This window comes from Globicephala melas, chromosome 9, assembly GCF_963455315.2.
Source record: "Globicephala melas chromosome 9, mGloMel1.2, whole genome shotgun sequence".
In the NCBI taxonomy this organism is placed as follows: Eukaryota; Metazoa; Chordata; class Mammalia; order Artiodactyla; family Delphinidae; genus Globicephala; species Globicephala melas.
Window position 1 is genome coordinate 96679388 of NC_083322.1, and position 12560 is coordinate 96691947.

Genomic DNA, 12560 nt, shown 5'->3' on the forward strand with positions numbered 1-12560 from the left:
GATTAGGGCCCAGCCTAATGGCCTCATTTTAACTTGATTACCTCTTGAAAGACCCTGTGTCCAAATACAGGCCCAGGCTGGGGGGTTAGGGGTGAGGACTTCCACGTGAATTTCGGGGGACACACCTTGCGTCCTTTCCTACTGTTCCGTTACGTGACAAGCTTATAGCACAGGTGACCCCTGCACAGGGTGAGGGATGAGGCCTGGCTCGTGGCCATGTGAAACCGGCTTGGCACCGTGGGTCTGGCTGGCGTAGTCGTTTCATGGGCTGGTGGTCGGAGGACGCGTAGGAGCCTCTGCTGAGCTGGGCCCTGTGTGTAGCCCTCTGCAATGTTCTCTCCCCTCCAGCTCGGTGCCAACGCCCTGCTCTTCCTTGGCGTGAACATGTACGGGGTCTTCGTGAGGATCCTGGCTGAGCGCTCCCAGAGGAAGGCCTTCCTGCAGGCCCGGAACTGCATCGAGGACCGGCTGAGGCTGGAGGATGAGAATGAGAAGCAGGTCAGTACCCGGGGTTTCGCCCCGAGGGACATGGGGGGCCCGGGGCGGGGGGCATAGAGCCGCACAGCCTTCTCACCAAGGGCACTGGGAGTGAGGCCCAGCCTGGCCCGCCTGGGAGTCGGGTAGGGGCCTCAGGCCCCGGCTGGCCCCTCTGTCTCTGTGGACCAGCCCCCTCAGCTGGTCGGAGGAGAGGGGACAGCTGCGTGGGAGCAGAGGCAGAAGAACTGCCACCGTGGTCATCCCTGGGCTTCGGCGTAACTGTTGGTGACATGAGGTACGGGGCTGTGGACGAGACGCCCAGGAGGCAGGCCTCAGTGGAGGCAGAGGAGAGCTGGCCTTGGTGCCGCTGGAAGGCGCTGAGTTGCTAGGAAGTGATGGTCACCCTGTGAGCCTCACACCCGCAGCTTGGCCTGAGGCTGCAGAGCACCCTGCCCGGCTCCTGCCAGGCCTGCTGGGGCAGCTGCACTGTCCCCTGTGATCTAAAGGCTTGGAGGGAGCCGGGTGGGTTCCCACTGCCCCAGCTACCGTCCCCTGCATGTCGCGGGCTCACCGCTTTCGGCGGCGTTTCCTCTGCTGCTGTCCTGGGGCTGCGGGGACGCTCCAAGAGCCCTGGGCGAGGCCTTTAGCTGGGAGCACCCGGACTCCTGTGCTTTCCCAAAGTGCTTGTTTTCCCGGGGTAGGGTGGATGGGACGGGTTTATAAACGAGATGCTATTATTATTGTGAATACGAGGCGTTAAGAACAGACTGTACACTTAAAAATGCACACGCACGTTTCCATTTGTAGGTGTTGTAACGATGCCTAGTGTTTACAGTAAAAGTTGGCCATCACTTAGAAACAGATGGTGCCTGTATGTTTAGATCGTGTGTGGATCAGCGGGTGGCTCTGTCTGTGGGTGGTGTTCGTGTGGGAGATGTGTGTCTGTGAGGCTGTGTGCATTCTTGCGATGTGCATGTGGGCATGTGTGTGTTGTATGCACGTGCATGGGCACATTTGTATGTGTCTGTACACGTGTGTTTGTGGATATGTGGGGCATGTGTGCAAATGTATATGTGCGTATATGTGTGCATGTCTGTGTGTGGGTATATACATGTGTGTGGATTGCATTCACGTGGACTGCGTGTGTGCATGCCTGTATGTCGCTGTACACACCGTGTGCACGTGTGTGCACTTGTGGGTGTGTGTGCATATGTGCACGTGTGGATGTGTGTGTATGAGTGTGCTAGCACCCACATGCACAAGTATAAAGAGCACGTCTCCTGGGGCTGTGCGCTGAACGTTTTCCCATGCCAGCGTCATCGGCGCCGATGGGGAGTCTTCGGTGCGAAGAGACCCTTGAGCTTGGTGCCTTATTACGTTCATCACCTCCACGGGATCCCAGAAGTGACTCTTCAGAGTCCTCTCCCCTTAAATACATCGCCTGAAGCACTGGAAAAATCAACGTGGGGGCCATTCTTGTGTGTTTCTGAATCTTCCTTTGCTTTCTCTGTATTTTTCTATCCTCTCCATCTCCTTTCAAGTATCTTCCTTTCCCACTTCCTTCAAAAAATCACTTTCTTAAGAAAAAATATTTATTTTTACTGAAGTATAGTTGATTTACAATGTTGTGTTAGTTTCAGGTGTACAGCAAAGTGATTCACTTATACGTACATATATATCTACTTTTTTCACATTCGTTTTCCACATAGGTTATTATAAAACAATATTGAGTAGGGTTCCATGTGCTATACATTAGGTCCTTGTTGATTATCTGTTTTATATATAGTAGTGTGTATATGTCAATCCCAAACTCCCAGTTTATCCCTCCCCCCCTTCTCCTTTGGTACCCATAAGTTTGTTTTCTATGTCTGTGGGACTATTGCTGTTTTGTAAATAAGTTCATTTGTATTATTTTTTTATTTTATTTTTTTTGTGTTACGCGGGCCTCTCACTGCTGTGGCCTCTCCTGCTGCGGAGCACAGGCTCCGGACGCGCAGGCTCAGCGGCCATGGCTCACGGGCCCAGCCGCTCCGCGGCACGTGGGATCCTCCCGGACCGGGGCACGAACCCGTGTCCCCTACATCGGCAGGCGGATTCCCAACTACTGCGCCACCAGGGAAGCCCCATTTGTATTATTTTTTAAGATTCCACATGTAAGCGATATCATGTGATATTTGTCTTTCTCTGTCTGACTGATTTAGTATGCTAATCTCTAGGTCCAGCCATGTTGCTGCAAATGACATTACTTCATTCTTTTTTATGGCTGAGTAATAGGCCATTGTATATATGTTCCACATCTTTTTTTTAAAATTTAATTTTATTTATTTTTTTATACGGAAGGTTTTTGTTAGTTATCGATTTTATACATATTACTGTATACATGTCAATCCCAATCTCCCAATTCATCCCACCTCCACCACCCGCTCCCCCACCCCGCTTTCCCGTCTTGGTGACCATACGTTTGTTCTCTACTTCTGTGTCTCTATTTCTGCCTTGCAAACTGGTTCATCTGTACCGGTTTTCTAGATTCCACATATATGTGTTAATATCTGATATTTGTTTTCCCCTTTCTGACTTACTTCACTCTGTATGACAGTCCTTGGGTCCATCCACGTCTCTACAAATGACCCAATTTCGTTCCTTTTTATGGCTGAGTAAATTCCATTGTATATATGTACCACATCTTCTTTATCCATTCATCTATTGATGGGCATTTAGGTTGCTTCCATGACCCGGCTATTGTAAATAGTACTGCAGTGAACATTGGGGTGCATTTTGAATTATGGTTTTCTCTGGGTGTATGCCCAGTAGTGGGATTGCTGGGTCATATGGTAGGTCTAGTTTTAGTTTTTTAAGGAACCTCCATACTGTTCTCCATAGTGGCTGTATCAATTTACATTCCCACCAACAGTGCAAGAGGGTTCCGTTTTCTCCGCACCCTCTCCAGCATTTATTGTTTGTAGATTTTTTGATGATGGCCATTCTAACTGGTGTGAGGTGATACCTCATTGTAGTTTTGATTTGCATTTCTCTAATAATTGGTGATGTTGAGCAGCTTTTCATGTGCTTCTTGGCCATCTGTATGTCTTCTTTGGAGAAATGTCTATTTAGGGCTTCTGCCCATTTTTTGATTGGGTTGTTTGTTTTTTTAATATTGAGCTGCATGAGCTGTTTATATATTTTGGAGATTAATCCTTTGTCCTTTGATTCATTTGCAAATATTTTCTCCCATTCTGAGGGTTGTCTTTTCGTCTTGTTTATAGTTTCCTTTGCTGTGCAAAAGCTTTTAAGTTTAACTAGGTCCCATTTGTTTATTTTTGTTTTTATTTCCATTACTCTAGGAGGTGGGTCAAAAAAGATCTTTCTGAGCCTGCGCGTCCGGAGCCTGTGCTCCACAATGGGAGAGGCCACAGCAGTGAGAGGCCCGTGTACCGCAAAAAAAAAAAAAAAAAAAAAAAAAAAAAAAAATCTTTCTGTGATTTATGTCAAAGAGTGTTCTTCCTATGTTTTCCTCTAAGAGTTTTATAGTGTCCGGTCTTACATTTAGGTCTTTAATCCATTTGGAGTTTATTTTTATGTATGATGTTAGGGAGTGTTCTAATTTCATTCTTTTACATGTACCTGTCCAGTTTTCCCAGCACCACTTATTGAAGAGACTGTTTTTTCTCCATTGTATATCCTTGCCTCCTTTGTCATAGATTAGTTGACCATAGGTGCGTGGGTTTATCTCTGAGCTTTCTATCCTGTTCCATTGATCTGTATTTCTGTTTTTGTGCCAGTACCATATTGTCTTGATGACTGTAGCTTTGTAGTATAGTCTGAAGTTGGGGAGTCTGATTCCTCCGGCTCCATTTTTTCCCCTCAAGATTGCTTTGGCTATTTGGAGTCGTTTTTGTCTCTGTACAAATTTTAAGATTTTTTATTCTAGTTCTGTAAAAATTGCGATTGGTAATTTGATAAGGATTGCATTGAATCTGTAGATTGCTTTGGGTAGTATAATCATTTTCACCATATTGATTCTTCCAATGGAAGAACATGGTATACCTCTCCATCTGTTTGTGTCATCTTTGATTTCTTTCATCAGTGTCTTATAGTTTTCTGAGTACAGGTCTTTTACCTCCTTAGGTAGGTTTATTCCTAGGTACTTTGTTCTTTTTGTTGCAGTGGTGAATGGGATTGCTTCCTTAATATCTCTTTCTGATCTTTCATTGTTAGTGTATAGGAATGCAAGAGATTTTTGTGCATTAATTTTGTATCCTGCTACTTTACCAAATTCATTGATTAGCTCTAGTAGTTTTCTGGTGGCATCTTTAGGATTCTCTATGTATAGTATCATGTCACCTGCAAACAGTGACAGTTTTACTTCTTCTTTTCCAATTTGTATTTCTTTTATTTCTTTTTCTTCTCTGATTGCCATGGCTAGCTAGGACTTCCAAAACTATGTTGAATAATAGTGGCAAGAGTGGACATCCTTGTCTTGTTCCTGATCTTAGAGGAAATGCTTTCAGTTTTTCACCAATTGAGAATGATGTTTGCTGTGGGTTTGTCATATATGGCCTTTATTTATTGAGGTCGGTTCCTTTTATGCCCACTTTCTGGAGAGTTTTTATCATAAATGTATGTTGAATTTTGTCAAAACCTTTTCCTGCATCTATTGAGATGATCATATGGTTTTTATTCTTCAGTTTGTTAATATGGCATATCACATTGCTGGATTTGCATATATTGAAGAATCCTTGCATCCCTGGGATAAATCCCAATTGATCATGTTGTATGATCCTTTTAATGTGTTGTTGGATTCTGTTTGCTGGTATTTTGTTGAGGATTTTTGCATCTGTATTCATCGGTGATATTGGTGTGTAATTTTCTTTTTTTGTAGTATCTTTGTCTGGTTTTGGTATCAGAGTGATGGTGGCCTCATAGAATGAGTTTTGGAATGTTCCTTCCTGTGCAATTTTTTTTAAGTGTTTGAGAAGGGTGGGTGTTAGCTCTTTTCTAAATGTTTGGTAGAATTCAACTGTGAAGCCATCTGGTCCTGGACTTTGGTTTGTTGGAAGATTTTTAACCACAGTTTCAATGTCATTACTTGTGATTGGTCTGTTCATATTTTCTATTACTTCCTGGTTCAGTCTTGGAAGGTTATCCCTTTCTAAGAATTTGTCCATTTCTTCCAGGTTGTCCATTTTATTGGCATAGAGCTGCTTGTAGTCTCTTACGATGCTTTGTATTTCTGCGGTGTTCGTTGTAACTTCTTTTTCATTTCTAATTTTATTGATTTGAGTCCTCTCCCTCTTTTTCTTGATGAGTTTGGCTAAAGGTTTATCAATTTTGTTTATCTTCTCAAAGAACCAGCCTTTAGTTTTATTTATCTTTGCTATTGTTTTCTTTGTTTCTATTTCATTTATTTCTGCTCTGATCTTTATGATTTCTTTCTTTCTACTAAGTTTGGGTTTTGTTTGTTCTTCTTTCTCTGTTTCCTTTAGGTATAAGGTTAGATTGTTTATTTGAGATTTTTCTTGTTTCTTGAGGTAGGCTTGTATAGCTATAAACTTCCCTCTTAGAACTGCTTTTGCTGCATCCCATAGGTTTTGGATCGTCGTGTCTTCGTTGTCATTTGTCTCTAGGTATTTTTTGACTTCCTCTTTGATTTCTTCAGTGATCTCTTGGTTATTTAGTAACGTATTGTTTAGTCTCCATGCATTTGTGTTTTTCACCTTTTTTTCCCTTGTAATTGATTTCTAATATCACAGTGTAGTGGTCGGAAAAGATGCTTGATATGATTTCATTTTTCTTAAATTTACCGAGGCTTGATTTGTGACCCAAAATGTGATCTATCCTGGAGAATGTTGCATGTGCACTTGAGAGGAAAGTGTAATCTGCTATTTTCAGATCAATGTCCTATAAATATCATTTAAATCTGTTTGGTCTATTGTGTCATTTAAAGCTTCTGTTTCCTTATTAATTTTCTGTCTGGATGATCTGTCCATTGGCGTAAGTGAGGTGTTAAAGTCCACCACTATTGTTGTGTTACTGCCGATTTCCTCTTTTATAGCTGTTAGCAGTTGCCTTATGTATTGAGGTGCTCCTGTGTTGGGTGCATATATATTTATAATTGTTATATCCTTCTTGGATCGATCCCTTGATCATTATGTAGTGTCCTTCCTTGTCTCTTGTAACATTCTTTACTTTAAAGTCTATTTTATCTGGTATGAGTATTGCTACTCCAGCTTTCTTCTGAGTTCCATTTGCATGGAATATCTTTTTCCATCCCATCACTCTCAGTCTGTATGTGTCCCTAGGTCTGAAGTGGGTCTCTTGTAGACAGCATATATATGGGTCTTGTTTCTGTATCCATTCAGCGAGCCTGTGTCTTTTGTTTGGAGCATTTAATCCATTCATGTTTAAGGTAATTATTGATATTTATATTTCTAATACCATTTTCTTAATTGTCCTGGGTTTGTTTTCGTAGGTCCTTTTCTTCTCTTGTGTTTCCCACTTAGAGAATTTCCTTTAGCATTTGTTGTAGCGCTGGTTTGGTGGTGCTGAATTCTCTTAGCTTTTGCTTGTCTGTAAAGCTTTTGATTTCTCTGTCAAATGTGAATGAGATCCTTGCCAGGTAGAGTCATCTTGGTTGTAGTTTCTTCCCTTTCATCACTTTAAATATATCATGCCACTCCCTCTTGGTTTGTAGAGTTTCTGCTGAGAAATCAGCTGTTAACCTTATGGGAGTTCCTTTGTATATTATTTGTCATTTTTCCTTTGTGTTTTTAATAATTTTTCTTTGTGCTTAATTTTTGGCAATTTGATTACTATATGTCTCAGTGTGTTTCTCCTTGGGTTTATCCTGCCGGGGACTCTCTGCACTTCCTGGACTTGGGTGGCTATTTCCTTTCCCAGTTAGGGAAATTTTCGACTACAGTCTCTACAAATATTTTTTCGGGTCCTTTCTCTCTCTATTCTCCTTCTGGGACCTCTAAAATGAGAACGTTGGTGTGTTTAATGTTGTCCCAGAGGTCTCTTAGGCTGTCTTCATTTCTTTTCATTCTTTATTCTTTCCGCAGCAGTGAATTCCATCATTCTGTCTTACAGGTCAGTTATCCGTTCTCCTGCCTCAGTTATTCTGCTATTGATTCCTTCTAATGTATTTTTCATTTCAGCTATTGTATTGTTCATCTCTGTTTGTTCTTTAATTCTTCTAGGTGTTTGTTCTTTAATTCTTCTAGGTCTTTGTTAAACATTTCTTTATCTTTTCAATCATTGCCTCCATTCTTTTTCCGAGGTCCTGGATCATCTTCACTATCATTACTCTGAATTCTCTTTCTGGAAGGTTGCCTATCTCCACTTCATTTAGTTGTCTTTCTGGAGTTTTATCTTGTTCCTTCATCTGGTACATAGTCCTCTGCCTTTTCATTTTGTCTGTCTTTCTGTGAATGTGGTTTTCATTCCACAGGCTACAGAATTGTAGTTCTTCTTGCTTCTGCTGTCTGCTCTCTGGTGGATGAGGCTATCTAAGAGGCTTGTGCAAGCTTCCTGATGGAAGGGACTGGTGGTGGGTAAAGCTGGGTGTTGCTCTGGTGGGCAGAGCTCAGTAAAACTTTAATCTGCTTGTCTGCTGATGGGTGGGGCTGAGTTCCCTCCTTGTTGGTGTTTGGCCTGAGGCGACCCAGAACTGGAGCCTACAGGCTCTTTGGTGGGGCTAATGGCAGACTCTGGGAAGGTTCACGCCAAGGAGTACTTCCCAGAACTTCTGCTGCCAGTGTCCTTGTCCCCGTGGTGAGCCACAGGTGCCCCCCGCCTCTGCAGGAGACCCTCCAACACTAGCATGTAGGTCTGGTTTAGTCTCCTAGGGGTCACTGCTCCTTCCCTTGGGTCCCGATGCGCACACTACTTTGTGTGTGCCCTTCAATAGTGGAGTCTCTGTTTCCCTTGGTCGTGTCAAAGTCCTGCAGTCAAATCCCTCTAGCCTTCAAAGTCTGATTCTCTGGGAATTCCTCCTCCCCTTGCTGGACCCGCAGGTTGGGAAGCGTGACGTGGGGCTCAGAACTTTCACTCCAGTGGGTGGACTTCTGTGGTCTAAGTGTTCTCCAGTTTGTGAGTCACCCACCCAGCAGTTGTGGGATTTGATTTTATTGTGATTGCGCCCCTCCTGCCATCTCACTGCAGCTTCTCCTTTGTCTTTGGATGTGGGGTATCTTTTTTGGTGAGTTCCGGTATCTTCCTGTTGATGACTGTTCAGCAGTTAGTTGTGATTCCAGTGCTCTTGCAAGAGGGAGTGAGTGGATGTCCTTCTACTCCGCCATCTTGAAACTGTACCACACCTTCTTTATCCATTCATCTATCAAGGGGCACTTAGTTGCATCCATGTCTTGGCTCTTGTAAATAGTGCTGCTGTGAACATTGGGGTGCATGTGTCTTTTCAAATTATGGTTTTCTCTGGATCCGCTTTCTCTGGTTCTGTCTTGCGTTTCTTTTCTTACTCTTGCTGCCTTTCCTATAGACTACCTAGCATCTACCCTTAAAACATTTTCGAATGCTTGGTGTGCCCTCTGTGCCTCCAATGGGTCCCATCTGTTGATGGCGAGGATGCTGGCCATGGTGTGGCCACTCTTGCTGCCTGCACGTGCGGGTTCTGCAAGTGCACATCCCTCCCCCTGCACGCCTGTCCAGGGAACACAGTGGCCAAGCAAGCACTCGTGCTTGCTGCGAACCTAGCCTTTGCTGCTGTACGTGTGTCACCTCTCTGCAGCTCCGAGAGCAAGGAGCTTCTCAGTCCCAGACTCACGGAAGCTCAGCGACGGGTCTGAGTTCTAACCGCCGACCTGATGTTCTTAAGCAGGAAATGTGCAATCACCCAATCCCATGAACCCAGCTGAGTGCTCTGTATTTTCGAGTTTCCGTCCTTACGCACATTCTCTTCCCTCATCTTCGTCATTTTGGTGTATACGTAATTTTATTTTCTGCATTTTGACTTAACATTTCCCACAGGTGTATCCACTGGTGCCCTAAAGGTCACCTAAGACAGCTGCTGCTTCCTCGTCTTCATGCAGGTCTCCGCATCTGACTTTTAGACACCATGTTTTTAAAAATGTTTCTTTCTCATAAGCATCTTTATTCGTATAGACTTGAAGTATCCTTGGTTACATTCTCAGGAGTGCAAATATTACAGTGTCATCTCTCTCCCTGTCCTGGGTATTTTCCAAAACATGTTGTGCTTCCTTTTATCTTGTAAGTAATACTTAGTTACACCCAGCTCTGGGTAGCAGTGGTTGAGTGGGGTCCTGGGGCCGACAGGGTTGGCGTCAGAGGGAGCCTGCCAGAAATGCAGATTCTCAGGCCTGCCCAGTCCCATGGCTGGGAAAGCTGGGGTGGGCCCAGCGTTCAGGGTTCTGGTGTGTATCCCCAGCGTTGCACGTGACCCACTTTCTCTCTCCCTCCGTCCCTCCTTCCCTCCTCTCTTCCCGTTAGAACTCGGTACCCCCTGTTTACTCAGATGCCGGTTCCTTGCGTGGTGGCCACTTTTCCATGCGTGCTTACCGGTTGTGTTTCTTCGTGGAGCGCATGTTCTGATCCTCTGCCCATTCATGCTCTGACTTTCCCGTGGGTTTGAATGAGCCGCTCACTAGGGAAAGGCTGGTGTTCCTCAAGTCTGTTCCTCTAGCTGTGCTTTTCTTTGTGTGAAACCTCAATCTTTCGCGTATTCCACCGTATCAGTCATTTTCCTCTGTGGCTTCATCTGTTGCTGGGAAAGCTGAGCACACGAAATGCAGAAGTGCGGATGGGTCACCCCTGTGAGTTCCCTTGGCTGGTCCTGAGAGGGGGCGAGGCAGTATCCTGACTTGCTATATTTTTTTGATTGGAACCCCCGGGTCGTATCACCGGACAACTCTCTCCCTGGGAGGCCTTGTCCCTGGCACTCAGGTTACTCCCTGCCTCTGGCTGGGACGCCTGTTTTTAGCTCAGGGAGCCCTGTCTCTTTGGGGGGCAGAAGGCAAGCACTCGGGCTCAAGTGGGGCTCAGCCACCTCTTCAGGGCTCTCAAGCACCAGTAGGCACCAGGCGACGGCCTGGCCAGGCCAGGGGAGCCTGAAGGTGGCCAGGCAGCTCTGCCCAACTCACACCTCTGTGTCAGTGTGAAAACCGCAGCCCCCTGAGTTGCAGGTGAGGGACGCCCTGACCATATGGGCTTGTCTGCGTTTTCATGCTTCAACTCAAGTAACAGAGCAATCCAGTTCCATAGCCGCTTCCAGAGTCTTCTCCAGGCCCTGACCCAGTAAGGCGGCACCCTAGGTGATGTGAGGGGATGGTGGATGCACCCTGGTTCTGGAAGGGGGTTCTGGGAGAGGATGCTGCGGACGTGGTCCAGTTCTGGGAGGGGGTGGGGTGGGGCGTCCAGCTCCAGAAGGACCACTGTGTGGCGGCAGCTGTGCCCCACAGGCTTCTGGGGGGAGGCAGGGAGATGCCGGGTTTGGGCTGCAGGGGCTGGGAATGGGGTCCTTGAGCAAGACCGAGTCAGGGAGGCGCATGAGCGGTGAGACGGGGCGGGGCATGTGATTGGTGGTCAAGGGGTGGCGTGTAGTTTGTTGTGGCCTCAGCTGGAAGGAGATGGGAGAAGGTGAGAGGGAGGCAGGGCTTTGCCCTCGGTGGAAGGTGGCGCACCGGACCGCGTGGCGGGGCCCCTGATGTGTCTGAGCAGGACAGAGAGCTGGTCAGACGCAGGTTGGGGGGGGGTCAGTGCGGAGGCAGGACTTGCCCTAGAAGCCGGGCAGGTTGTTCTTTCCTCTCTCCCCAGATGAGTGTCCACCCAGGTATGCCGAGGAGGCTTCTGCAGGCAGGAGAAGATTGTGCTTCATGGCCCGAAGCAGGAGTTTCTCCAGAGCCCCCCTAGACGTCCTCTCTCTGGGATGCACCTGCAGGACAGGCGTGCGTTTGTGTGGCCACCACTGGCCGGCCAGGGTTTGCGGGAGGGGCGAGTGAGGGACCTGCTGTGAAATGCAGACACGCAACCTCAGAACCCTCGCCTGGCCCAGCTGCTGGACCCTTTTGTTCCGGGACAGGAATCAGCAGATGCAAACTGTTGAGAAGCATGGCTCCCACTGCAGAATCCCGGGCAGTAACTTAGACGGGATTCGCAGGTCCTTCCCCGCTCTGTACAAATCTGATGCCAACGTTGTTCTCGCCCAGGTTGATCGGTTGCTTCTTTCTTTTCTTGAAGTATAGTTGGTTTACAATACTGGGTTAGTTTCAGGTGTACAGCAAAGTGATTCAGTTACGTAGATTTTAGGGTGCCCTTCACCTCAAACCTTGGGAAGAGTCTCTGACTGTCTTAGGCAAGGATGCCACTGTGAGCTCTTACCTCTCACCCGCCTGCAGCCGGGAAGGACCCGTGGGCATTCCGTGCCTGTAATCACTGATTTTCGCAGCAACACTGAGAAGACAGTGATGATTGTGCCAGAAATCGGGAGCATCTCCTCCCCTCCCATAGGGTTTAGAATTAATAGCCCTGAAGTTGCTATTTTAAAAGAAAGTCCAACTGCTTTGGCTACAAAATCTGAGTGTTTCTTTATCTCCTGCCCTGCTCCCTGCAGACACGGACAGGCATGTTCTCCCCAGACCAGTCTCCAAGAGCAAGGCCTCCTCCAACGTTTTCACAAGTGGGAATATTAGAAGCGTTCTTTCCTCCTCAGGGCAACCCACAGAACCAGAGGGGCTGGAGAGGATGGGCAGGGGGCCTGTCTGCTTCATTGGACGCACTCTACTTCTAGAAGGTTCTCTGCTATATTTTGAAAAAGCTACCTGAGTTGTCAGTGACCCCCTCCTCCCACCGAATCAAAACAGCGGCCCCTACGCAGGGCTGCCCGACTCTGTCCTGTCCCGCGGGGTTGTGGCAGAAGAGAGGAATGTGTTTGATCGGAAGGTGTTCTCTCCTCTGGGTTCTTAGATCTTTAAAACTAATTTCAGCCCCCTGTATTGCAGTTAAGCATGTAAAAACTTTGTTCCGTTTTGTAAACCCGAGAACTGGGGCTGGCTCGGAGAATTTAAATGATGTGGGAAGGCCAATAACGCAAGTGACAAAGCCGTTGGTGG

At 46.5% G+C, this 12560-nt stretch overlaps 1 protein-coding gene across 1 annotated transcript in view; it reads left to right on the forward strand.

The window, feature by feature from the left end:
* ADCY1 (adenylate cyclase 1) overlaps positions 1 to 12560 on the forward strand; it is a 125291-nt gene that overhangs the window by 20229 nt on the left and 92502 nt on the right. Inside the window, 1 exon segment of the mRNA XM_030871268.2 lies at positions 349 to 498. Within this exon segment, the coding sequence (XP_030727128.2) occupies positions 349 to 498 (150 nt within the window).